Source organism: Cynocephalus volans, chromosome 5 (genome assembly GCF_027409185.1).
Source record: "Cynocephalus volans isolate mCynVol1 chromosome 5, mCynVol1.pri, whole genome shotgun sequence".
NCBI lineage: Eukaryota > Metazoa > Chordata > Mammalia > Dermoptera > Cynocephalidae > Cynocephalus > Cynocephalus volans.
In genome coordinates this window covers 45,798,327-45,823,771 of record NC_084464.1, presented here as the reverse complement: position 1 = coordinate 45,823,771, position 25,445 = coordinate 45,798,327, and the positions used below count along the sequence as shown (strand labels likewise).

Here is a 25,445-nt window from a genome sequence, read left to right as displayed (position 1 = left end):
AAGTTCCCCTGTTTTAGAAGCAAGCAAAGGACAAAAACTTAGTTCCAGCCTAGGCACACCATGAATGCCTTGGGGCCCACCAGGGGACATGAAGCATGAAGCCAGGGGCAGGACCCCTGCCCACAACCACTCACACCACCAGCACCTCAGGGCCCCACCCAGAACTCAAGGATTGTAGTCAAGGACCAGACCCCACTCCCACTTACCGGCACACCACCAATGCCTAGGGGCCTTCCCAGGGACCTGGGGCTAGCAGCTAGGGACCAGACCCCCTTCCCACAACCAGGCATGCTGTGACAGTGCCTCCGGGCCCCACCTGGGGGCCCAAGGCATGGAGAAGGGGACTGGACCTCCCTCCCACAACCAGGCACACCATGCCAGCACCTCAGGGTCTGCCCGAGGACCCACAAGGGGATCAGATGTCCCTCCCACAACCAGGCACACAGCACCGGCACCTTGGGGCCCATCTGGGGACCCGAGGCATGAAGAAAGGGACCAGACCCACCTCCCACAACCAGGCACTCCGTGCCAGCACCTTTGGGCCAGCCTGGGGACCCGGGGTATGGAGCTGGGGACCGGACCCCCCTCCCACAACCAGGTAGCCTGTGCCAGTGCCCCGAGGCCCACAAGGGGACCCAGGGTATGGAGCTGGGGACCAGACTCCCCCCTCCCACAATGAGACAAACCACACCAGTGCCTCAGGGCCTGCCCTGGGACCCAGGGCATGGAGAAGGGGACTGGACCCCCCTCCCACAACCAGGCTCACCATGCCAGTACCTCAGGGCCCACCCAGGGACACCGGGTAAGGAGCTGGGACTGGACACACGCTCCCACAACCAGGCATGCAGGTCAGCACATCAGGGCCCACCCAGGGGCCTGAGGCATGGAGAAGGGGACCGAACCTCCCTCCCACAACCAGGCACACTGTGCCAGTGCCTTGGGGCCCACCCAGGGACTCAGGACATGGAGAAGGGGACCAGATCCCCTTCCCACAACCAGACACCATGAGCCAATGCTTCGGGGCCTGTGCTGGGACCTGGGGAATGGAGAAGGGGACCAGACCCACCTCCCACAACCAGGCACCCCACGCCAGCACCACAGGGCCAGCCCAGGGACCCGGGGTATGGAGCTGGGGACCGGACCCCCCTCCCACAACCAGGCAGCCTGTGCCAGTGCCCCGAGGCCCACAAGGGGAACCAGGGTATGGATCTGGGGACCAGACCCCCCTCCCACAACCAGACACACTGCACCAGTGCCTCAGGGCCTGCCCTGGGACCTGGGGCATGGAGAAGGGGACTGGACCCCCCTCCCACAACCAGGCTCACCATGCCAGTACCTCAGGGCCCACCCAGAGACACCTGGTAAGGAGCTGGGACCGGACCCCCCCTCACAACCAGGCACCCTGTGCCAGCTCCTTGGGACCTGCCCTGGGACCTGGGGCCTGGAGAAGGGGACCAGACACCCCCCATCCCACAACCAGGCACACTGCACCAGTGCCTTGGGTCTGGTCTGCCCATGGACCCGAGGCATGGAGCAGCAGACCAGACTCCCCTCCCACAACCAGACACCCCGTGCCAGCGCCTCAGGGCCCACCTGGGGACCCGGGGTGTGGAGCCTGGGACCAGAGCACCACTCCCACAACCAAGCACCCCATGCCAGTGCCTCAGGGCCTGCCCTGGGACCCAGGACATGGAGAAAGGGACCGGACCCCCTCCCACAACCAGGCACCCTGTGCCAGTGCCCCAAGGCCCACAAGGGGACCCAGGGTATGGAGCTGGGGACCAGACCCCCCTCCCACAACCAGGCACACCATGCCAGCACCTCGGGGTCTTCCTGAGGACCCAGGACATGGAGAAGGGTACCAGACCCCCTTCCCACAACCAGGCACCCTGAGCCAATTCTTCAGGACCTGTGCTGGGACCTGGGGCATGGAGAAGGGGACCAGACCCACCTCCCACAACCAGGCACACCACGCCAGTGTCTTGGGGCCCATGCTGAGACCTGGGGCATAGAAAAGGGGACCAGACCCACCTCCCACAACCAGGCACCCCATGCCAGCACCCCAGGGCCCACAAGGGGACCTGGGGTATGGAGCTGGGGACCGGACCCCACCCCCACAACCAGGCACCCTGTGCCAGCTCCCTGGGACCTGCCCTGGTACCCGGGGTCTGGATACGGGGACCGGACTCCCCTCCCACAACCAGACACCCCATGCCAGTGCCTCGGAGTCTACCCAGGGATCCAGGGCATGGAGAAGGGGACTGGACCCCCCCTCCCACAACCAGGCACACCGTGCCAGTGCCTTGGGACCCACTTGGCGACCCAGGTCATGGAACTGGGGATCACACACTCTCCACAACCAGGCACACTGCCAGCACCACAGAGCAGGCCAAAAACATCTCCCCCATGTGGGTGGCCCACCACAGCCACCACGATAACCATGGCTGCCGCGAAGGCAGCTAGATGCCACAACCACCACACAGATGGTCCACCAGCCACTGGAGTGAGTTGACACAAGGAGAGTCACCAGCAAAGATAAAGGAGGATGTCTGTCTCCACAGAGCCCATTTTATAGTGAAGGAAGAGACATCTGCTCTATGATAGTATTGGGGGACCTGATCATGCCTCTCAGCAGTGGACAGATCATTTGGGCAGCTAATCAACAAAGTAACCATTATTCTTTCAGAAGGAGAGAAGAAATCTAGGGTGATTAGAGGGGGGAAGGGGAGAGGAAGGGGGATGAGGAGGGATGGGCCAAGGTTCATAAAGAATAATTACAATTTGTAACAATATATATGCTAGTAATATTGATTTGATCAACATATCTCAATGTTGAAACCCAAAAATATGTATAATCAATTTTGATTCAATAAAAATTAAAATTTAAAAAAAAATTCTACTTAAAATTTTCATTTCAATTTAAATCTTAGCTCATATTTTTACAGCACTTTATTAAGATATACTTTAAGATCCGCCAATATTAAGACTACAGCTCAATTAATTTTTACTTATGTAGCCACCCATGTGATCAGCATGAAGATCAAGACATAGAACTTTCTGATCACTCCCAGAAAGTTCTCTTGTGTCCCTTTCAAGGCAGTATCCACTGCCCACTCCCCCAAAATGTGAACACTGTTCTGACTTTTATCATTATAGATTAGTTTCACCTGCCCTTGTATTTCATATAAATGGAATTATACAGTGAAAAAAAAAAAAAAACCAAAAAACCCCCCCAAAAACACTGAATACTATTCCATTGTATGTAGATACTACATTTTGTTTATCCATTCAATCATTGATGAATGCTTGGGTTGCCACCATCTTTGGTTATCGTGAGTAATGATGCTATGAACATAGGTGTACAAACATCTATTCAAGTTTCTGCTTTCATTTCTTTTGGGTATATATCAAAAAAGTAGAATTGCTGAATCATATGGTAATTCTATTTTTAATTTTTTTTTTTTTTTTTAAAAGATGACCGGTAAGGGGATCTTAACCCTTGACTTGGTGCTGTCAGCACCATGCTCACCCAGTGAGCAAACCGGCCATCCCTATATGGGATCCGAACCTGTGGCCTTGGTGTTATCAGCACCACACTCTCCCGAGTGAGCCACGGGCCGGCCCCTATTTTTAATTTTTTTGAAGAACCTCTACACTGTCTTCCATAGTGGCTGCACCATTTTACATTCCCACCAGCAGTGTACAAGGGCTCTAACTCCACATCCTTGCCAACACCTACTATTGTTATTTTCTGTTTTTTTAAAAAATATTATTTAAAAAAAATTTATTATTAAAAAAAATCTATCCTAATGGGTGTGAAGTGGTATCTCATTGTGGTTTTGATTTGCATTTTCCTAATTATTTGTGATGTTAGACATCTTTTTATGTGCTTACTGGCCATTTGTATATCTTCTTTGGAGAAATGTCTATTTAAGTCCAGTTGGATCATTTAAAAATCCATTCTGCTAATCTTTTTTTTTGTGAGTGGTAAAATATATATAACATAAAATTACGATTTTAACCATTTTTAAGTATACAGTTCCGTGGCATTAAGTACATTCACAATGCTGTGCAGCCATCACCAGTCTCTGTCTTTTAATTGGTGGGTTTAATCCATGTACACTTCAAGTGATTACAAATATTGCAGGACTTACTTCTGCCATGGTGTTATTTGTTTTCTATATGTTACATCTTTTTTTGGTTCCTCAATTTCTCCAATATAGCCTTCTTTTAGGTTTGATTGATTGTTTTCTAGTGCACCATTTTTATTTCCTTTTCTATATATTTTTTAGTTGTTTTATTAGTGGTTATCATAGAAATTACAGTTAACATCCTAAGATTAACAGCCTATTTATCATCAGAAACCATGGAGGCCAGAGACCAGTGGATGATATATTTAAAGTACTGACAGAAAAAAAAAACACCTGTCAGCCAAGAATTCTATGTCCAGTAAAACTATCCTTCAAAATAAAGATATTAAGACATTCCTGGATAAACAAAAACTAATTTGTTTCTATTAGACCTGCCCTACAAGAAATGCTAAAGGGAGTCCTTCAGACTGAAAAGGGCACTAGATGATAACTCAATGCCCTACAAAGAAATAAAGATCACTGGTAAAGCTAACTACATAGGTAAATGTAAAAGCTAGAACTATTGTATTTTAGGTATGTAACTTCTCTTTGTTTCCTATGTGATTTAAAAGACGAATGCATAAAACAATCATTATAAATCTATATTAACATGCATGCAATGTATAAAAATAAATTTGTAAAAATAACAACATAAAGGGAAAGGGCAGAATTGAATAGGAACAGTTAATGTACCATATTAAAGCTGAGATGATTCAAACTGATTGTTATAAATTTATTTCTTCCTAAGTACACTTTAGTAATTTGTCTTTCCATGTATTCTCCATTTTGCCTAAGTTGACAAAATTATTGGCATAAAGTTATTCTTAATATCCCTTTGTTATTCTTTTATTATCTCTAGAATCTGAAGTGATGTTACCTCTCTCATTTATGATATTGGTGATTTGTGTCTTTTCCATTTTTTCGTGACCAGTCTGGCTGGAGGTTTATAAATTTTGTTCATCTTCTCAAGAAGCAGCTTTTGATTTCATTGGTTTTCTCTATTTTTCTGTTTTCTAATTTCATTGATCTTTGTTCTTTCTTTTCTTCTGCATACTTTGGTTCCAGGTGGTAGCTGAGATCACTGACACGTAATCTTTCATTTCTTTTATTTTCTTTCTTTTTTAAAAAAATTATTTATTATTATTATTATTTTTACATTCTAAGATATTATGGAGCAGAGAGAGGGGGAGGGGTTGAGGAAGGTTGGGGGATGAAGGGGGGGGAGGGGCTGGTCGACTATCTGCTCCTTTGCTGGCCTGGTTGTGGAGGGTGGGGGTAGAGCATGGCAGAGGCCCACAGGGCCCTCCCCCCCACTCCAGATCAGGTCTTTCTTTCGTTCTTAATAAAAGCATTTAGTTTAGTGCTATAAAATGTCTGTCCATTTTATATGCATCCTACCAAATTCTAATATGTTGCTTTCATTTTCATCCAGTTCAAAATATGTCCTAATTATTCTTTAATCCAGAGGTATGTTATTTAGTTTCCAAATATTTGGGGATTTTCCAAGGACTTTCTGTTATTGACTTCTAATGTAATTCCACTGTGATCAGATAACATACTTTATATGACCCGAATCTTTTTAAATTTATTGAGACTAATTTTATGCTAAGTATATGGTCTCTATTGATAAGTGTTCTCTGTGCACCTGAGAAGAATGTGTATTATGCTATTTTTAGATGGAATGTTTCATAAATGTCTACCAGGTCAAGTTGGTTGATAGTGTTTTTGCTTCATATATTTCAAAGGTCTCTTATTAGGCACATGAACGTTTAGGATTTTTATGTCCTCTATTAATCCCTTTCTCATTATGAAACTACCTTCTTTATCCCTTGTAATATTCTTTGCTCTGAAATCAACTTTGATATTATAGCCCTTCCAGCTTTCTTTTGACTAGCGTAGTAAGCATGGTGTATCTTTTTCCATCCTGTTACTTTTAGCATATTTGAGTCTTTATATTTAAAGTGCATTCTTGTGGGCAGCATAATCTTGCTCTTTTATCCAGTCTGAAAATTGCTGTCATTTAATTGAGTTGTTTAGACCATTTATTTTTATTTTTACTTATTTATTTTTATTTTATTTTTTTATCTTTTTTGTGACCGGCCGCACCGCGCTCAGCCAGTGAGCGCACCGGCCATCCCTATATAGGATCCGAACCTGCGGCGGGAGCGCTCCTGCGCTCCCAGCCCCGCACTCTCCCAAGTGCGCCACGGGGTCAGCCCAAGACCATTTATTTTTAAAGTGGCTATTGAAATAGGTTTCAGTTTATCATTTTACTATTTGTTTTCTAGTTGTGTTATCTGTTCTTTGTTCCCCTTCCCCTCTTTTTCTGCCTTTTTCTAGATTACCTAAGCATTTTTTATTCTATTTTATCTTCTTTATAGGTATCTGTAACTTTTTGTTATTTCATTAGTTGCTTTAGGGTTTACAGTATACATGTTTAACTGACCACAGTCTACCTTTTAGTGATATTATACAACTTCAAGTATATAATGAACCTTACAATTGTATATTTTCATTTCTATACCAGCCTTTATGCCATTACAGTAATACATTTCCCATACCAGCCAGTGGCCAATAAATAAATAAAGTAATACATTTTACTTTTACCATATGTTTACTTGAAGTCTTTGTACTTATTGAGTCTTGTTTTATGGCCTAGAACATGGTTTCTTTTGGTAAATGTTCGATGTGCACAAACCCCATAATACATTATCTTTTTTTTTTTTTTTATATAGCCAATTACTTTTTTTTTTTTTTTTTTATGGCTGGCTGGTATGGGGATCTGAACCCTTGACCTTGGTGTTATAATACTGTGCTCTAACCAACTGAGCCAACTAGCCAACCCAAAACTTTGTTCTAATCTGGTTTTCCCAGTTCCTAGTTTTGTTTTCTTTTTTCTTTTTAATTTGTTTTTTGGCAACTGGCCAATAAGGGGATCTGAACCCTTGACTTTGGTGTTACGAGCACCACACTCTCCCAAATGAGCTAACCGGACAGCTCAATTACCTTTTAAAAAAGATTTAAGAGCTGGCCAGTTAGCTCAGTTGGTTGGAGTGTGCTGTTATAATATGAAGGTCAAGGGTTTGGCTCTCATACTGCCCAGCTGCCAAAGAAATAAAAAAATTTAAAAAACTTAAGTAATAAGAGGATACGCACACACAGACACATTCGTGTAGTTACCATTTCCAGTGCTCTTCGTTCTTTTGGGTAGGTCTGTATTTTTATTTGGTACCATTTCCTTTTCGCCTGAAGAACTTTCTTTAACAATTCTTGTAGTGTGGTCTGCTGGTGATAAATTCTTTGTTTTTGTATACATGAAAACATATTTATTTCTTGTTTTTGACAAGAAATACCCAATATTCTAGATTGAGAATTTTTTTCTTTCAGTAATTTAAAGATTTGTTCCACTGTCTCCTCACTTGGATTGTTTCCAGTGAAAATCTGATGTCATTTTTAACTTTGTCTCCCTGTGTATAACATCATTATTACTAGCTTTTGAGCAATTTGATTATGATGTGTCTTGGTATAGTTTTCTTCACATTTCTTGTGCTTAGGGTTTATTGTGCTTCCTGGATCTGTAGGCTTATAGTCATATTTAAGTTTAGAAAGCTTTTGGCCATTATTTCTTCAAATATTTTTCTGTTCCCTCTCTCTCTCTCCTCTCCTTCTGGGCTTCTAATTATTGTATATTAGACCACTTGAGGGTTGTTCCACAGCTCACTGATGACCTTTTCATTTTTCATTTTTGGATATTTTCTGTTTCATTTTGGATAGTGTCTAGCTATACCTTCAAGTTCACTTATCTTTTCTTCTGCAAATTCTAATCTGCCATTAATCCCATCCAGTGTATTTTTTATCTGACATTGTAGTTTTCATTTCTAGAAGTTCAATTTGGATCTTTTACTTTTTTGTTTATATGGTTTTTTTTTTTTTTTTGGCAGCTGCCTGGTGATCCGAACCTGTGACCTTATGTTATAATACTGTGCTCTAACCTACTGTCCTAACCGGCCAGCCAATTTGGGTCTTTTAAATATATTTCTTGTCTTAACTTTTAGAACGTATGGAATACAGTTTGTATTAGTCTGTTTCCATTGCTTATAGCAAAATACCTGAAACTGGGTGATTTACAAAGAAAAAAAATTTATTGCTTACAGTTTCTGAGGCTGGCAAGTCTGAAGTCCATCTGGTGGTGGCAACAGTGACCCAGGGGTCTCACATTACAAGACGATGGAAGCAGAGAGAGCAGAGAGAGCAAGAGATTCTCCTCTTCTTTTAAAGCTCTTAGAACCACACCCCTGACCACCATTTTAAATCCATTCACTACTGCACAGTCCTACAATCCAAATCACCTCTTCAAGGCTCCACCTTTCAATTACCATAACAGGATTTCCCACCCTCTTGAGAGTCATAATGGGGGCTGTTTCTAATACATAAAACTTGGAGGACACAATTCAAACTTTAGTGAATTTGGGGGAAACATAATTCAATCCACACACAGTTATGATAGCTTTTTTTTTTTAGCCACTAGACTACCAGCGACAGTTAAATAACTTTTAATATCTTCTGCTAGGCTTAACATCTGTGTCAGTTCTGGATCTGTTTCAGTTGATTGATTATCCTCCTCAATGTGGGTTGTGTTTTCCTGCCTCTTTGCATGCCTGGGTATTTTTTATGGATCCATTTTTTTTTTTTTTTTTTTAAAGATGACGGGTAAGGGGATCTTAACCCTTGACTTGGTGTTGTCAGCACCACGCTCTCCCAAGTGAGCCACGGGCTGGCCTTGGATCCATTTTTTAATAGATACCTAATTTATGAATTTTACCTTGTTGGGTGCTGGGTATTTTTTCATTACTATGTATCTTCTTGAGCTTTGTTCTGGAATGCAGTTAAGTTACTTGAAAACAGTTCTGTCTTTTCAGGTCTTTTAAAAATTATTTGTTCAGTAAGTCCAGAGCAGGAGGACACAGGATGAGTGAGGCATTAGTAGAAGTGAATACACAAGTCCAGGCAGTAACCACAGCAGAATGAATAAGGGTCAGTCAAAACTTGAGCAGGATAGCACAGTACAGCCTCAATACCACCTCAGCCCTCCCCTTCCTGAAGTGGCAGCTGCATGAAGAGGGCAGGCAGAACTGGAGTATTTCCTGACTGTACTTGAGGATACCCTTATGGGATATGAAGCCTCAGCACAGGAAGAAACCAGGCCTCCAGTGCAGCTCTGGAGCATCTTCCAGCACAGCACTGTCCAGGAAGAGAGGTCCACCAGTCATCCCATCCTACCCTGCCCTTGATGTTCAGACCAAGGCCTTGAGAAGTCATCACACTGCTCAGGGCCTCATCTTACTCCTTTGTAACTTGGGGTTGCTCCACCTGCCCTGCCTAGCTCACAAGGATGTTCTTTCCCAGAAATAAGGAAAATAAAGACATGCTGAGTTTCTGACCCTGAGACCCTAGCACTTTCCACACTCTAGCCTAACCAATGTGACTGCGGACCTGCTCAAGATATGTGGTGGAAGTACCAAGGATACGGACAAAAGTTAAGTATGTGAACAGCCAAGGGTGCCTGGGTTCTCAGACCCATCACTTGCTCCCCACTTCCTTGCAAGGTGAGTCAGACTCAGCTCTGACAGACGCCTAGAATGGTTGGTAGCTTACTCTCTGGCCTCAAAAGCCTAAGAGCACAGGAGATCCAACTGGAGCCTCCAGACTTAGGCATTTCTTTCATTCCTTTCCCTCTATCCCTGAATCCCACCACAGTCAGATGGTTGTTCTGGAGGCAAGAGATCAAAGTTCCCATCTTCCCTCTGGTTCCCAGTTGGGTCAGCCTCTGCACCAGACCTGCCCTCATCCAGCCTTCTCTGGAAGAGCCTGAGAACACCCAGGCCAGACCAGACCAAGTGACTCACCCTTGTCCACGCCACTGGCTGCCTCTGGTGAGCAGGTCTTGGCACCCAGCACCCCACACCTGCCCCTAAGGTTTCCTCTGGCAAGAATAGGGCAACCTAGGTCATCCCTTATCCCCATCACAACCTGATGACCCAGAAGGGCTTCAGCCTGATTCCACTGCCACAAACTTGATGTTCTCGGGTAGCTTCCATCACCTGCCAGTCTGGAGTTTTCCCAATCGTGTGATTTGGGGGGGAAGTGGAGGGTCTGTGCATTAGTCTGTTTCTGTTGCTTATAACAAAATACACAGAACTGGGTAATTTATGAAACAAATGAAATTTATTGCTCACAGTTTCTGAGGCTGGGAAATCCAAAGTCCAAAGAACACATCTGGTGGTGGCAACAGTGACCCAGATTATCACATTGTGAAAATGATGGAGCACAGGGAGACTAATCTCCTCATTCACTCTCCTTTTAAAGCCCTCCAAACCACACCCATGACCATTATTATTAATCCATTCACTAGGCATGGTTCTACAATCTAATCACTTCTTCAAGGCCCCACCTTTCAATTACCATAATAGGATTTCCCACCCTCAACAGTTATAGTGGGGATTAAGTTTTGGGGGGCCATTCAAACCAAGGCAGTCTGCTACAAAACTATATACAGTTGGCCCGCCGTAACCCTGGGGTTCTGCATTTGTGGACTCAACCAACCAAGGATCAAAAATATTGCGGAAAAAAAATTACACAAAGTTCCAAAAAGCAAAACTTGAACTTGAGGTGCACCAAGTACTACAGTGAATTAACGTGAATGAAGTGATGTGTAGTCATTGAATTAGGTATTATAAGTAATCTAGAGATGATATAAAGTACACAGGAGGATGTGAGTAGGTTATATGCAAATATTATGCCATTTAGTATAAGGGACTGGACCATCTGTCGATTTTGGATCCCCGGGTGTCCTGGAACCAATCCCCCACGGACACTGAGGGGTGATTGTATATATATGTCATGTGTATGTATAAGTATACCACGCACACATTTGAAGTAACTTTAGATTCACATGCAGTTGCAAGAAATAATACAGCGAGATCACTTATACACTTTGCTTAGCTTCTCCAATAGTAACATTTTGCAAAACTACAATACAACCAGGAATATTAACATTAGTAAACTCCACCTGTCTTATTCAGGTCTCTCCAGTGTGTGCCATTTTAATGATCAGACCACGAAAGCTTTGACCCAAGCTTACCGGTTTAGCAAGTTGCCTGTGACCCAGAGGGACTTCACCCTGCTGTTCCGTCTGTGTCCTCCAAAACCGGAAAGCGGTGAACAGGAGGAAATTAACCTTCAGGGCACACTATGTGCTAGGCTCCTTACCCAGGTCATCACTTAACTCTCACAACAGCCTGTTTTACAGACGTTAAGACTAAGGTGCAGAGAAGGCGGGTGGGCCCGGGACTGCAGATTCGGCAAGAGCTAACCCAGGCCTGTCAGATCTTACCCGGGGAGCACAGCGCAAGGGCCACTCAGTAACACTAATGGAGGCCTGTGGGCCCGGCGCAGGGTCCTGCCGTGAAGGGCCTGGGCTAACTAACCCTTAGAGCGTGGCGTGACCCTACACGTGGCTCCAGCCGGAGGAGTGAGTGGGGTGCCGCCCGGCACCTGCCCCGAATCCGAGCTCCCAACTGCGTGGCGCCGGGCAGGCGTCGGCCTCGGGGACGCCGGGAAACCGCGCGCGCCCCGCCCCGCGCCGCGCTCTCCCCCCGCCCCTCGCTGCGCAGCCCTCGGCTGCCCCCTGCCGCCGCGGGGAGGACCCTGCAAGCCCGGCCATCCCCGCCTTCGCACCGCCCACCCCCCGCCTCTGGATTGGAGGCTCCAGAAGTCTCCGGGCCGTCCTCCTTCCGCCACCGGATTGGCTGCTCCCCGGCGCTGGAGCCCCGCCCATTTCCCCGGGTCCTTTGATCACGCGCCTGCCGGTTCTTCCGGGGCCCTGGAGCCAACCGAGGGCGTTCCTGTTCGGGCTGCAGCGGCGGGAGGTAAGGCATGACCGGGTTGGCTGGGCTGCAGAGCGCCGTCACGGGTGCACGCCTCGGGGTGCCAGATTCCAGGATGCCTGGGCGCGGGGCGGCCCCTCCACGCTTCCCCAACACCCCCCCAACCCTCGGCCTGAGCCTCCCAGCGCCGTGGGATCTACTACCTTCCGCCCGCCGTTGCTGGCCCGCATCCTAGGAGCGGCCTGACGCCTTCCCCACCCTGGCATTGCCCCCGACCTGGGACGGTGAGCATGCGACTGGGTACGGGCAAGCCCGGTGCTCGACGGACACGGGGAAGGTAGCTCATACCTTGCCCTCTGATGGAGACCCAGGCGAACCTGGGTCAGGGACCTTGGGCCATCTACGTACAGCCACTCCAGGACGATCTCCTTGCTTCGGTCGATGGGGGCTGACCCTTTCCACCTCTGCCTGTCAGCCCAGGCCAGGAGGGGAGGGACCTGGGCGGAGCCCCGGGTGGGGACCAGAGGGAGGTGACATCATCTGGAAGATACAATCCAGCCCTACCCACTTATGTTCATCCTGGCACATGAGACCGATGGGGAGGGTGGGGCGTCCAGGCTACATGTCTGGGGTGACACAGGAACAAGGAACTCACAGAGCCCAGGCATGAGGCCCGTAGCCTAAAGTGTGGGGATTGAACCAGGATTGAGGTGGCTCCTTCAAATGCTCTCACCTCACCCCTAGGCTGCAGTGCAGGACCTTCCTATGTTTATCTAATCTCTCCATTTCGCTCCAGTGGAGAGGTGCTGGCCGCCCAGTGCCCAGGAACCTGCACCTAACCTTTGCCCAGAAGTTGAGACTTGGAAATGTTTGGCCAGCATCTGAGCTGGGCCCCACCCTGATTTAGGGATAGGAGCTGGGCAGGATTCAGGCCCTGAATCAGGGCCTTCCTTTGGTGCCCTTTCCACCCAGAATTGGCTGAGTCTTTGGAGGGTTATACCCAGCAGGTTTACCTGTAGGATCCCTACCCCCGTGTTTGAACGGGGACCAGTTTTCCTGGATCTCTGCTCTGGGGAAGGGATCCAGAGTGTGGATGTCACCCTGGGTGCAACTGATAACTTCCCTTCTTCCTCCCCAGGGAGCCCAGTGGAGGCACCCTCCCGAGGCACCACTGCCCATGCTGACCACCCAGCCCTCCGGCTGCCGATGTCATGACTAACGCCACAGTGCCCAATGCCCCCCAGGCCAACAGCGACTCCATGGTGGGCTATGTGTTGGGGCCTTTCTTCCTCATCACCCTGGTCGGGGTGGTGGTGGCTGTGGTAAGGAGCCTCCCCACATATACACATAAACACCCGCACCTTTGCTATGGCAGGGGCTGGGTTGGCCTAGTCCTGTCTGCATGCAGCATCTCAGCTGTCCTCCTGTTAAGGGAGGGAAGGGTGTGGAAGTGGGTCCCCTCGTTTGTGGGTCTTCCCGGGCTCAGCAGCCTCCACACTGCTGTGTCTCTGTTACAGGTAATGTATGTCCAGAAGAAAAAGAGGTGAGTGTCCCATTCCACCCCTGCCTTTCTGCTTAAATTTCTTCCCATAGGATCTGAGTTCTCTGCATCCATGTAAGCTGCTCCTCAGCCATCCTGATACAAGCCTGAAATTTGTTTTCCCTGCCCCAGTCTCAGTTTACTCACTGGAGAGAGGCCCCTTTATAGAGTCAGGCTTGTATTCTTGGAGGCGTAATATGTCCCAAATGGTACCCACTGGAGAGTACCCTTGACTGGGGGAGGGGAATGGAGACTGGGCAGTCAAGTGTTGGATGAGAGTTGTGGGTGCCCCCTGGGCTGAGCCCCCTCCCTTGCTCCACAGGGTGGACCGGCTTCGCCATCACCTGCTCCCCATGTACAGCTACGACCCCACTGAGGAGCTGCATGAGGCTGAGCAGGAGCTACTCTCTGATGGGGGAGACCCTAAGGTAAGCACTCACTGGGGGAACGGGGCATCAGGCAGAGGTGGGGGTCCGTCCTGTTCTCACACTCATCCCTGAAACCAGAGCTTGGGCCTCTCCATTTGGACTGTGACTAGTGGGGCACCTCCTCCAAGTATGCCAACCCTCAGGGGCCAGAGCCCAGCCCTGTGACACGGTCTCCTCCCCAACAGGTAGTACATGGCTGGCAGAGTAGCTACCAACACAAGCGGATGCCCTTGCTGGATCTCAAGACATGACCTGAGCCCCTGCCCCAAACTTCAGAGCCTAGAAGGTCCTGGACTGCCCAGGGCCTTACTTCCCCCTCCCACTCCCCCAGCTCCCCCTGCTGGGTACTGGGTCTCCATTCCTTCTCCCCCCCCACCCCCCCAGCAGCCTCCACTTCCCAAGCCCTGCATAGCAAGCAGCAGCCTTCAGGCTCTAATGGGAGCTTTTCCATGGGTGGGAAGGTGGTTAGGAGACAGCTTCGCTTTCTCTAGCCCTCCAGGACTTGGCTTTGGCATAAATCCCCAGGGGGCTTTTGGAGTTGTTTCCATGGTGATGGGGCCAGATGTATAGTATTTGGTATATATATTTTGTAAATAAAATGTTTTATGGCTAGGGGTGTGGTTGATTTTGAGAGGGTAAATTACCTTTCCCAGAGCTGACTCCAGAGCCATTCCTCCTCCAACCCCCAGCCTAAGGGGGGGTGTGGTGGGGCATCCCCTGCCCACAGATCCTTGGTTTCCACCCACCTACCTCAGGCCCTAGGGGCACATGCCACAGAAAGACTCCAGTCCAGAAAAGGATATTTTTTTATTCAAGTAACTGCAAATAGGAAACCAGAGGGGGAGCCCCAGGCTGGGACAAATGGCCACCCCCTCCCCAACAGAACGGGAGAAGGTGGCCCCTCCTCACTTTGCTGCAGCATCCTGGGGCAGGGCCCCACCTTCCCTGGGACTGGGGTAGTCAGTAACCCAGCCTGCTGCGCCCCCCCACCCCCTGGGGGAGGGGAACGTGGGTGAACAGGGGGGGGGCAATGATGAACATTTGGCGCTGGTAGCAGCAGCAATGACGGATGTCAAAGAATGAAACGTTGAACAAAAAACAACACAACTGTCCAGAGGTAGTTTGTGAACAGAGGAAAGGTGGAACCAGAACCTTGGGGGGTGGGGTGGGGGGAATGGGCAGGGCTAGTTCCTGGTTATTGGTGCCCCACCTGAGGAGGAAAACAGGCCTAGAGTGGATGCAGGTGGGCTTGGGTGAGCAGCCCCCTTAGATGGCCGCCACAGGGAACCTGGGCCTCACCTGGACAACAGGTGACCACACTATCACTGCAATAGATCTCTCGGGGTGAGGGCAGGGTGGACTGGGGTCCCTGTGAAGATGGGCTGGGGGCTCAAACCCCTCCTGCTTTCCTTCCTGCACCCCAAAGGGGGCTGTCCAGCCTAGCACAGGGACTATGTAGGATGGGGAAGGAAGGAGAGTGGGTGTGAGCCCCATATGGTGACAGACACAGATTGGTTGGGGCATCCCGGGGACCAAGCACCCCTCCTCCGCTGACCACACCTGCTGCTGCCAGTACAGTGGAGTGTGCAGAAGGAGATGGGGCTCAGGCCCCTTTTAAGGCCAGGGGAGCCCTCCCAGGCTCTTCTATGGGGAGCCAGAGGAACAGTGGAGAAACAGAGAAAGGGCCCCCAAACCAAGAGCCCAGAGAGCAATGTCCCCACTGACAAGGGAGTGGCGATGCAGCAGGCGCAGGGTGCGGCTAAGTGGGATGTTAGCCTTGTCCAGGAGGGCACGTGTGGGGGGAGGGGCTGCAGGGAACTGAGGCCAGAGGAAAGCTGTTCCCTGCCCAGAGCACAGCAGCTGGTGTGCTGTGTAGTGTGGTAGTGAAGGTGCAGGTGAGGTGGCTGGTGGGAAGGAAGCAGTGGTGACAGGGGGCCTGGGGGGAGGGACAGGGGCTGTGGGAGCAGAGTGGAGCTGTCCAGTCCCAGAAGCAGCTGCTCCTCGGCGAGGGAGTGGGTGGCACGGCGCGGTCACTGCTCCTCCTCCGAGGACTCCTGCGAGATGCCCTCCTCTTCCTCCTTCTCCTGTGAGGTGGGCAGAGCCAGTGTGAGCTCTGGGCCGGCCCCCTCCTACCGCACCCCCAGAGGCTGCCCCCGCCCCCTGCACTCCCTGGCTCTCCAGAAGGGGGGGTGAGTCAGGGCTGAGTGTGTGGGTGACTCAGCAACCTCCACAGCCCGGTTTCATTCATAAAAAGGAAGAATTTAAAAGGAGGAAAAAAACCCACACATGCTACTCTCACACGCCAGGAGCCAGGCCCTACAGACTGATGGCCCCCCGGGCCCTTGGAGGGGCAGAAGGGCACAGCTCAGAGCAGCAATGAGCTGAAGAAATGATGGGCTCTCTATACCTCTCTAAAGACTGGCCAGGGAGAGGAAATAGGAAGAGATGGGGTGGCTGGAGTGTGTGTGAGCCCCCTGGTGGGTACAGGGGGACCAGGTGGCCTTGGCCCCAGGTCCAGGTGCTTGGCTGTGGAAGCAGTGTCCTCGGGGTGGCCAAGGGCTGACCCCAAGCCAGGGTGGGGAGGAAGGGGAAGTGTGTGCTGCCGGGGCTCACTCACTGGGCGGGAATGTCGGGACACCACACGACCTACAGCCCCCGTGCCAGGCACAAACTCCAAAACAACTTGTTTCCTGTTACTCACTCCTGGGGCCTGGCCAGCAGCGCCCCCCAACCCCCCCACCCCAGTAGTGGCTCAGTTCGAGGAATGAATGCCTTGGGGAGTTGTGGGGGCAGGTTAGGGGTAGGAAAGGGCTGGGAACTGGAAGGCTAGGGTGGCCCTAACTGCATACATCCCTAGAGGCACTCCCCTCACTGGGCCACCTACCCCACCACCAGCTATTTAGGGGCCCAGAAATGGATGATGCTGACCCTACCCCACTCCCCAGAGCTGAGCTCCCTTGGCATTTCTTCCTCTTCCCTGAAAGGATCAGGATAAGGACAACCTCATCCCTTCTCCTGTGGCTTCCTTTCCTCATCTCTATATAATTGGGGGGCCAGACTTACAAGATCTCGCCTGGAAGTTCTGAGTCTGTTCTAGGAGCAGAGGAAGAGATAGGGACCCCCCTCCACTACGGCAGGACAGGGGGATCTGGTCTAGTTTGTACGTGGGACCCCTCACTTCTCATGGGCACAGCCCTTATTTATTTTATTTATCTGGTGGCTGGCCAGTACAGGGATTGAGCCCCAGATCCTGGTGTTATCAGCATCACACTTAACCAACTGAGCTAACCAGCCACAGGCACAGGCCTTTAAAATCCCTGGGCAAGCTCCTTCCCTCTGTGGTCCTCTGTAAAAGATGATGTCTCAGCATTCCTGGCCCTGCAGGTCAGAGAGTGCAGTCTTTCCACGGTGGGTGCACAGGACCAGGCATCGCAGGTTAATGCCCTCCCAAGAGAACGAAGGAGGCTCCTTCACCTACCAGTTTTTTGGGTCTGCCCCTGGGTTTCCTTCCTGGAGTTGTGGTGGTTTTCTAGAGGATCAGAGAAAATATCCCCTAAGTAAAAAATGCTCACCCAGTGATGGGGGTTGGGGGGGTGGCACTACCTACCTCGCTCAGGACAGCCCAGGCCTCTCACCCAGCAGGCCCACCCAAGTCCAGCTGGTGATGACTGGCCAGCCACACTTGCCCCCACCCCCCAACATACACACATGCCCCCTCCTCCCTCCATGACTCAGAGGATATGAGTCGCGTCTTAGAAAAAATAAAAAAACAAAACAACTTTTCTGAAAGGCTGATGCCACTGTGAATCTAGCTTTCCCTGCTTGTCCCCACCCCCACCCTTCAGGCTCCAGGGGACCCAACGGGAAAAGGTTAACATTCTCAGCTCAGGGGCTGGCAGAGAGGCCCTTCACTCTCCCCACCTCGCCCTTCTCCAAAATAGGAAAGCTACAGGACTTCGGACTTGATTTCCCCACTGTCCAGGGCAAGCCCATAGAATTGAGTCCTCAGTCATCATCCCACTTTCCCCAGTTAGCAAAGACCCATCATCATCACTGTGCCAGGGAAGGGGGATGCAGAATCAGGACAAGCCAGCTCCTCCCTAGACTACCCAGAGCTGCAGCTCTGGAAAAAGGAGAGGGACTTGGATTCATCGCCCAGGAGTGGCCCCATCCCCTCAAGCCTCACCCGGGTCTTGGCAGCGCCCTTGTTTTTGCTCCCCTTTGGTCGGCCCCGAGGTCTCTTAGGTGTTGGCACTTCACTGGGTTCCTTCTGCCAAAACATATGGGACAGTCAGGGACACAGTCACCACCTGTCGCAGCACCTTCAGAAGACAGGGCCCTTGGCCCCACCCCAGCAGGGTAAGTCAGAAAGAATCACCCTGATCCAGGAATCCACAGGAACCATGGCCGGCAAGCCCTTCAAGATTCAAGGCCTCAGCTTGACCATTATTTGCAAAACCCCTCCCCTTGCTTCCCTGAGGGTTTCAGAGGCAAAACAATGACAAGGGGCCTGAAGACCCCTGGGAAAGGTGTCATGGGGGCAGAAAAGAGAGGTGGTTCTGCCCAAGTCCCGGTTCTGCCACTCATCTTGGGCAAGACGCTTAATGCTGGGGTCACAGTTTCCTCATCTGTAAATTCTGACAAGACCTACCTTACAGGATGTCATGAAAATTAAGTGAACAATGTATGGTAAGCGTCTAGCACTGGGCCATGATTGCTGCCCACCCCCCCCTCAGATGAGGTATGCTGGAGACTGCTGGGATACAAAAGAGGGGAAAAGATCCCCCTGCCTCCTCCCGCAAACTTGGACTCCCCTCCAGGGAAGAGGAATTATGCCTGGACTCCAGAGATCCCTGCCATTGTTGCCGCTGAAATTTTAATAAGCTGGAGACAGAATAAAAAGCTCCTGCATAATGCATAGAAGCTGGGCAGTAAAGGCACGTCAGCTACTGTTTCCAAGGGGTGGTTGCCCATGGGCTGTTTATAAGCATGGTCCAGTAACTCAACACCCCTCCTGACACTCCCCACTGACCATGACTTAACAGGTGGCTGGGGGAAGAGGGGCTTAAGGGGTTAGGCTAAGAAGTTGCAACCCCTGACCCCAGGCTCCGAAGGTGGCAGCTGAATTCCACCATCACAGACTCCTCACGTCTCATGTCTCCTCTTAAGACCCAGAGATCAGTCAGTACAGACCACTCTCCACCTTACAGGTAGAGAAGACCTGCTGGCCTAAGAATCTGCCAATGTTCAAGGCGCCAAGGGCCAACCTCAGTTCCTTTCCTCACCTCTTCTCTTCCCTAATAAAGGGAAGTAACTGGGCTTCACCAACAGCCATTCCTAGCTTGGGGACAGCCTCCTCTCTGTGAGAAGCCGAGCTCTCTCCCACATAACTGGTGGCCCCCAAAGCCCACTGCCCATGATGCCCCATAGTGCCAGGCTGGCCATCTCACCGTCCATGGGACCTTGTCGGGGGAGCAGCACCAGAGCTGAGGGCCACTGCCACCAACTCCCCAACATTTTTTTTTCTTGGACTTCAATTTCCATTTACAGTACCAGGGGCAAAGGCCATTCCAGGACTACACAAAGTGTGTCCTGGGAACAGGTCCTGGCCCAAAACTTGTTACTGGCCTGGGATGAGGAAGTACAGAAATTGACAGTAACATCTAGAAAGCTTTATAGCAAATTACCAGAGTAATCTTATGTGCATTGAATCTACTGATTAAAAACCCTGGGCTTTTATGTATATATATTTTTTCGTTTTTGTTAGTTCCCCTTTACTATACTTTATAAAGTTGTTGGTCCCCAGTGGACTAGAAATTCAGAAAAGGGTGTGTAGTTTTTCCAGCACTGGCTTCAGAACTCACCTTGAACTCCTGGCTCCTAGTTCTCTCCTGGGGTCTCTGGAGGATCTGACCAGAGGTGCACGTGGGGTATGAGCACACTTGGGGGTGAGGAATGATTCTGCACCCCTCCATGCACATTGTTGCCTGCTGAGATGCCAGGCACCTCCCCAGCCCAAAGGGGTAAATAGAGACAAAGGTTTGGACACGCACCTGACTCCCTACCAGCGCTGTACCGGGACTCACCGGAGGCTGCTTGCGTGGCCTGCCCCGGCCTCGCTTCTCAGTGCCGTCCTTTTCCTGCTTGGAGGCCAAGGGCTGGCTGGACTTCGAGCTCGACTCGCTCATCTTCCCTTCTCTAGGGAGCAGGTGGAAGAGCGATGGCTGGGATGCTGGAAGACAGAAAAAGCGGTTTTAAGAAAACAACTCTCTTGGGCCACTTCCCACCCCTTCACTGTCCCCACCCTTAGGGCACAACTGCAGGAAACCACCTGCTCCCAGCGGCCCCCAGGACTGCCACCCTGCCCAGCACAGAGGGGTCTGCCCATCCCTAGCACGGTGCCACAGGGTGGGGCAGGGCCGTTGGCCCTAATCAGCTCCTTATCTTCCGTTCAGAAGGGCTCTTTGTTGTCCTGCCCTGCCACCACCCCTGCTGGTCTGGGCCCACAGGTACAGCCAGCAAGACCTGGCAGCGTGGGTGGGGCTGCCCTGGGGCCAAGTGTGAGTGAGGTGGGGTCCCACACAGTGCTAGGGCCCCCTCCTCTGTAGCCAGCTGCCTGGGTCGTCCAAAGGGGACTAGGAAGGAGTAGTGGGAAGAATGAGACCTTGGGATCTGGCAGCCATGGACATCAGTCCCCTGCCCACCTCACTGACAGTACTGCCTCTATCTGGCAAGGTCCAAGTCTCAGGACCACCCTCCAGCTCTCTTCCAGAGACCTACTCTTTACTCTTGGAAGTAAATCTTTGCAAGACTCAAAGATGGGGACAATTGAGGGAGGGAGAAGAGGAAGCTAAATGAAACTGCTGACGGTAAGGTGGGGAAGGAAAAGGAGCCCAAAGCTGAATGGTGTCCCCCACAGCCCCGACCTGGAGTCAGATGGGACTTTCTGGTTAACGGGCAGGGAACTCTCTAACTGGAATGCACCCTTGTAACAGACAGACCCTAGCTGAAACCCTGGGCCCTGGCAGGGCTTATCCTAAAAGGTTCTTGGTCCTTTTCCAGCATCTTCCTTCTTCTCAGAGGCCTGTTGGGGTTTAACTAGCCCTGTTAATTGAGTTTACCTAAAACCTCCCACTGCAAGAAGCGCCTGCACCCTGTATTGGGAACCTCTTCTAGAGGCTTAAAAAGGACAATGAGGGTCCCCCACAACTCCATCCCAGTATCCCCAAGCTACAGACAGGTGACCTGGAAGAACTATGTCTTCACAGCTCTCTAGTAACCAATCCCTGCCTGCCCTTGGTGAAGAGTGGGCCCAAGTGGCTCCAGTTCTTGAGCCTCTCAACCTGTAAAATGGGGGTAATGATAAGGCACCTGCCTCAATGACCTCTCCAGACTGCTTCAAGGACAAAACTAGGTAATAGTTTAAAAAGACTTAAATAATGGGGAGAAATCTTCACTCTAATCAAATTGAGACCTAGACCATTTGAAAATGACTTTTCTTCTCCCCTTTCAGGTTTTGAAGCAATTTTCAATTTTAACCCAATGAGAGGGAAAAGACATTTTTGCAAACTTGTGATTTTTGGAGGTTCCAAGAACCCCATATCCTCAAGCATCAAGAGACCCTCCAGATAGCAGGACATAGCCTGGTAATTATGTTATTTTATAATATTTCAGACTTGGAGCCCCATTTAAACAAGGTGGTTGGTTATGTATCCTGCTCAGTTATTAGTGACTTGGCCTGCTCTGTAATTACAGGCAGTGATTAGAATCTTATATTACACCACAGGTCCCCCTTCAAACTAAACATCAAAATTAATCAGCTAAATGAGTGCTGACCTCACCTAAAGCCTGCCTGAGGCCCCCTAAGAGAGGGGGTTCCAGTGGGCGAACCCAGTCCTGAATTCCAGAGAGCCAAGACTGAGCCTGGGGATCCTGGCTGGTCTCCCTGGAAGCTCTTATACCATCTGGTGCCTCCCCCCACCTCTTGCTGCTGGGACCCTTTAATCCACCCACTCACTCCCCACCAGCCAGGCCCCTGGGAACAGAGTGAAGGCCTGAGGCCCTGTCTAGTGAGGCCAAGAAACTCTGCCTCTTCCACCTGTTTCAGTAAGACCTGGCTTGGTGAAGCCACATTTAGGGCCCGACCCGCAATCCCTCGGTTTGGAATAATCCCTCTCTGCCTCAAGCCGGTCTCCTCCGTACACCGTGAACACAATGTGTGCTCCTCAAACGCTTAAGGACTCTGCAGGAGTGACCCTGGGAAAGCATCTTGGCGGCTCTATTTAAAAAAAAAAAAAAAAAAGTAGCCTAGAGAAAACTGATGAGCTGCCCAAGGTCACACAGCAAGTTGGCGAGAGGATGGAGTAGGTTCGTAGCAACCCTTACGGCCCGCCACTTTTCTTACCCGCCTACAGGCTGATTAAGACCCTGTTGACCCGTGCTACAGACCCGGACCCAGGGTGACTCTGCAAGTGTCTGCGCTGGGCTGTGGTAGGCCGACCGCCGGCGGGACGAGGGGCCAGGACGCGCGGGGGGAGGGGCGCAGGCCGCTCCTGCAGGCGCGGGAAATTGGCGCACCCCGACCGCATGCACCGCCACGCGGGTGCACCCGGCCCCACTTCCTGCCAGAGGGGGCACCCAAGCCCGCCTTGGGGCAGGAAGCCTGGCGCGCACTGGCGCAGGGGAGAGGAAGAAATGCCCCCTCCCCCCTACGCCCTCCCTGCAAAATAAAACCCCAGAAAAAGAGAAACGGGGAGTCACAGGGACTAGTTCCAACAGAGCCCAGCAAAGCAGAGAAACCAGTTTGTGGGGGCGGAGGGCAGGCCCGGCCCTGGGGGCTGAAGAGGCGCGGGCCAGGCCAGAGGTGGGGTCGAGGTGAAGCCCCAAACCCAGGCCCGCGATCCGGCCTCGTCTGCGGAGAAAGGCCGAGAAGGGATTGGGCCGAATTTCGGGGTTCCTGGCCAACCCCCTCACTTCGAGAACTTCTCCAGGCTGCGGGGGGCGCCCGAGCCCCCACTCTCCTGCCGCGCCACAGCCTCTTCTCTCCCCGCCCCTCACCCGCGGCCCGGGCTCGGGCGAGAGCGGCCGCCGCGCGAGGTGCACCGGGCTCCGCCGCCGGGTGCACAACTCGCGCTCGCCGCAGCCGCGCGCCCCCTCCCCCACCGCGCGCCTTTCCCGGGTCCCCGCCCCCCGCAGGGCGCCCGCGGCGCGGGGGAAGGGGTGCGGGCGTCCTCCCCGTGCCGCCGGGCCCCGCCGCCCGCCCCCGCGCCGCGCGGCCCTCCCCCGCCCGCGGCTCGCGCCGCCCCGGCCTGGGAATAAAGCCGGCGGCGCGCGCTGCAGCCCCGGGCGGCCGGCAGGAGGGGCGGCGTGCAGGCGGGGGCGCGGGCGCCCCCCTCCGCCGTCGCGGGCCCCGGGGACGACTCACCGCGAGCTCGGCCGCCGGCCTGCGGTGTGCGCTCCGGGCTGCCGGGAGCGACGGTGCTGGGCGCTGAGGACCGGCCTGGCTGCGCCGCCGCCGCCGCTGGTAGCAAATGCGGATCTGAAACCGGGAGAGAGAGCAGAGGCGCTCAGAGACCGCCGCCGCCGCGTGCTCGCCGCCCAGGCCCCCGCGGGGTATTTATATGTTACATCCAGGCGGGGGGACAAAAATATTCCCCCTCCCCCGAAGGATGGCGAGGGGCAGGAAGCTGGGCACGGCCCGTGCGCGGCCTCAATAAATAAATAATGTAATTAAATTATAGATATAAAAAAAAAAAGCCACCGGAGCGGCCGCGAACTCACGCCTTCTTGGAGCAGCGCCAGCGCCAGAAATAGCCCCAGCTCGGAGTCCCAATTAGAGGAGCGCAGCCCCGGCTCAGGGGAGCTTAAAAAGAGCGACCCAGGGGCAGGGGGGACGGGCCCGCCCGCGCCAGTCGTGTCACTGGGGGGCGGGGACATGCAAATGAGCCCGGGGATTTAAAAGGGCGGCCGCCTGCCAGCCGCCACCGCCGCGCGGGTGGGTGCTGAGGCGGGAGGGATGCGCGGGAGGCCTGGGCTGAGAACCCCAGTCTTCGGCCCACTCCTCAGGGCCGGGCTGAGGAGATATGGAGAGGGGGGCAGAAGATCATGAAGGAGCTTTACGCGGGGGGTAGTGTTGCTGGTTGGGCTGTCCTTCCTCCCTGGAACAGGGGTCGCGGGAGAATCCCTTCTAGGGGTCTTCTGGGCGTGTGGGCCTGGTCTCCGTAAGGCGAGTGGGTATGGGCGGGCGTTTCTGCCTGCGAGGGTCTACCTGGGCGAGCGGGTGAAGAGAAACGAGCCGGTTAGAAAATTCCGCGGCCTACACGCCGCCCCCTTCGCCCGGATAGACGTCTCATAGATTACCCCTGGGCGGACAGGTGTCAGCATGTGCATTTCAGTGTCAACCCGCGTGTGGTTGGCTGGTGAAATACAAGTCTTGTGAAATTCAGGCGTGAAACTTGTGAAATGCAGTGTTCTTATTTATTAATGGCCACAGCGAACCATTATCAAGGTGCAGTCTTCAAGCGAAACAAACGATTGGCTCGTTTGCAGGTATACCCGAGGGAGGAATCATTCCTTTAGATGACCTGGATGGTGTTTTGGGGACACGCGGTCCTATTTTGGGCCCCGATCTCGGCTGTGGCTTTTTAAAAAAATAAAGGGTAGGCCAGAAGTCGCCTGGAAGCGCTTTGAGGGCAGGGACTGAGTTTACGCGCGCCATGCCCGCCACGCCTGGCCCGCCTGGCTCAACAAAGACTTGTTGCACGGAACCAGAAGGAAACTAAAAGTGGGAAGATGGCGGGGAGGGCGGTCGGGGAAGAAAGGGCGCAGCCGTTGAGGCGCGCCCTGCAGGCCGGGCCCCGGGGCCTTCTCGGGCGCACCTCCCGCGCCTGGTCCCTGAGGCCGCCTTCCACACCTCCTGTGATGCAGGGAATTGCAATGCGGTCCTGTGACACACGGCTGTGACTCATGGCTTTCTTTGCTCCCCTTCTTCCTCGCCGGTCAGCCGAGGACCTAGCCCAGCCCCCTCCTCAGGGGGCGAGCCGGCGGTGGAGCGGGGGACGCAGGAAAACCCTGAGCCCGGAGTGGAGGCGGGTGGGGAACCGGAGGGGCCGGGCCTCCTAGTTTCAGGAATGTTTCAGGAATGTTTCCGGTGGGGGTGGGGAGCAGAGCGGGGAGTGGGCCCAGCCCCCACCCCGGGGGCAGCGGTATGGCGCTCCGGGTCCGGGCAGCACGTGCTCTGCCGGGTGGGGGCGGGGGCGCCAGGGCGGGAAGGCGCTGGGGGCAGAGAGAGAGCGGGTTCAAAGGGGAGGGCGCGGGCCTGGAGCCCGCCCGGCCTGGGGTGGGCCCGGAGGCCGTCCTCCGCGCGCTGGCTCCCCGCCCTGCGCCCAGGTGAACGGCAGTTACTGAGAGGTCCCGGGGCCGCCCCTGGAGGGGAAAGGAAGTCACCGAAGGGCGGCCTGAG

General features: G+C 52.4%; 2 protein-coding genes and 1 long non-coding RNA gene across 6 annotated transcripts in view; 1 reads left to right on the top strand and 2 right to left on the bottom strand.

The window, feature by feature from the left end:
* LOC134378337 (uncharacterized) overlaps nucleotides 1-11,721 on the bottom strand; it is a 33,212-nt gene extending 21,491 nt beyond the window's left edge. The window contains exon 1 of the long non-coding RNA XR_010023627.1: nucleotides 11,272-11,721. This is a non-coding gene — a long non-coding RNA (uncharacterized LOC134378337). The remainder of the gene's footprint in view (nucleotides 1-11,271) is intronic.
* Nucleotides 11,722-11,974: 253 nt separating this feature from the next.
* Nucleotides 11,975-14,596, top strand: SMIM29 (small integral membrane protein 29). 2 transcript variants are annotated; one of them, XM_063097351.1, is made up of 5 exons: nucleotides 11,975-12,058; nucleotides 13,155-13,338; nucleotides 13,534-13,559; nucleotides 13,879-13,984; nucleotides 14,170-14,596. In XM_063097351.1, exons 2-5 carry the CDS (start codon nucleotides 13,228-13,230, stop codon nucleotides 14,233-14,235), a joined length of 309 nt encoding a protein of 102 aa, XP_062953421.1. In that variant the 5' UTR covers nucleotides 11,975-12,058; nucleotides 13,155-13,227; the 3' UTR covers nucleotides 14,236-14,596. The 2 variants fall into 2 exon arrangements, with proteins under 2 accessions (XP_062953421.1, XP_062953420.1); XM_063097350.1 differs by lacking the exon at nucleotides 11,975-12,058 and adding an exon at nucleotides 12,092-12,300.
* A 1,331-nt stretch (nucleotides 14,597-15,927) lies between these two features.
* HMGA1 (high mobility group AT-hook 1) lies at nucleotides 15,928-23,878 on the bottom strand. 3 transcript variants are annotated; one of them, XM_063096457.1, is made up of 6 exons: nucleotides 23,765-23,878; nucleotides 23,409-23,522; nucleotides 20,038-20,216; nucleotides 18,171-18,254; nucleotides 17,463-17,513; nucleotides 15,928-16,068 (listed from the first exon to the last, which is right to left on the bottom strand). In XM_063096457.1, exons 3-6 carry the CDS (start codon nucleotides 20,170-20,172, stop codon nucleotides 16,015-16,017), a joined length of 324 nt encoding a protein of 107 aa, XP_062952527.1. In that variant the 5' UTR covers nucleotides 20,173-20,216; nucleotides 23,409-23,522; nucleotides 23,765-23,878; the 3' UTR covers nucleotides 15,928-16,014. The 3 variants fall into 3 exon arrangements, with proteins under 3 accessions (XP_062952527.1, XP_062952529.1, XP_062952528.1); XM_063096459.1 differs by having other exon boundaries at nucleotides 20,071-20,216; XM_063096458.1 differs by lacking the exons at nucleotides 23,409-23,522; nucleotides 23,765-23,878 and adding an exon at nucleotides 22,389-22,408.
* Between the last annotated feature and the right edge of the window lie 1,567 nt (nucleotides 23,879-25,445).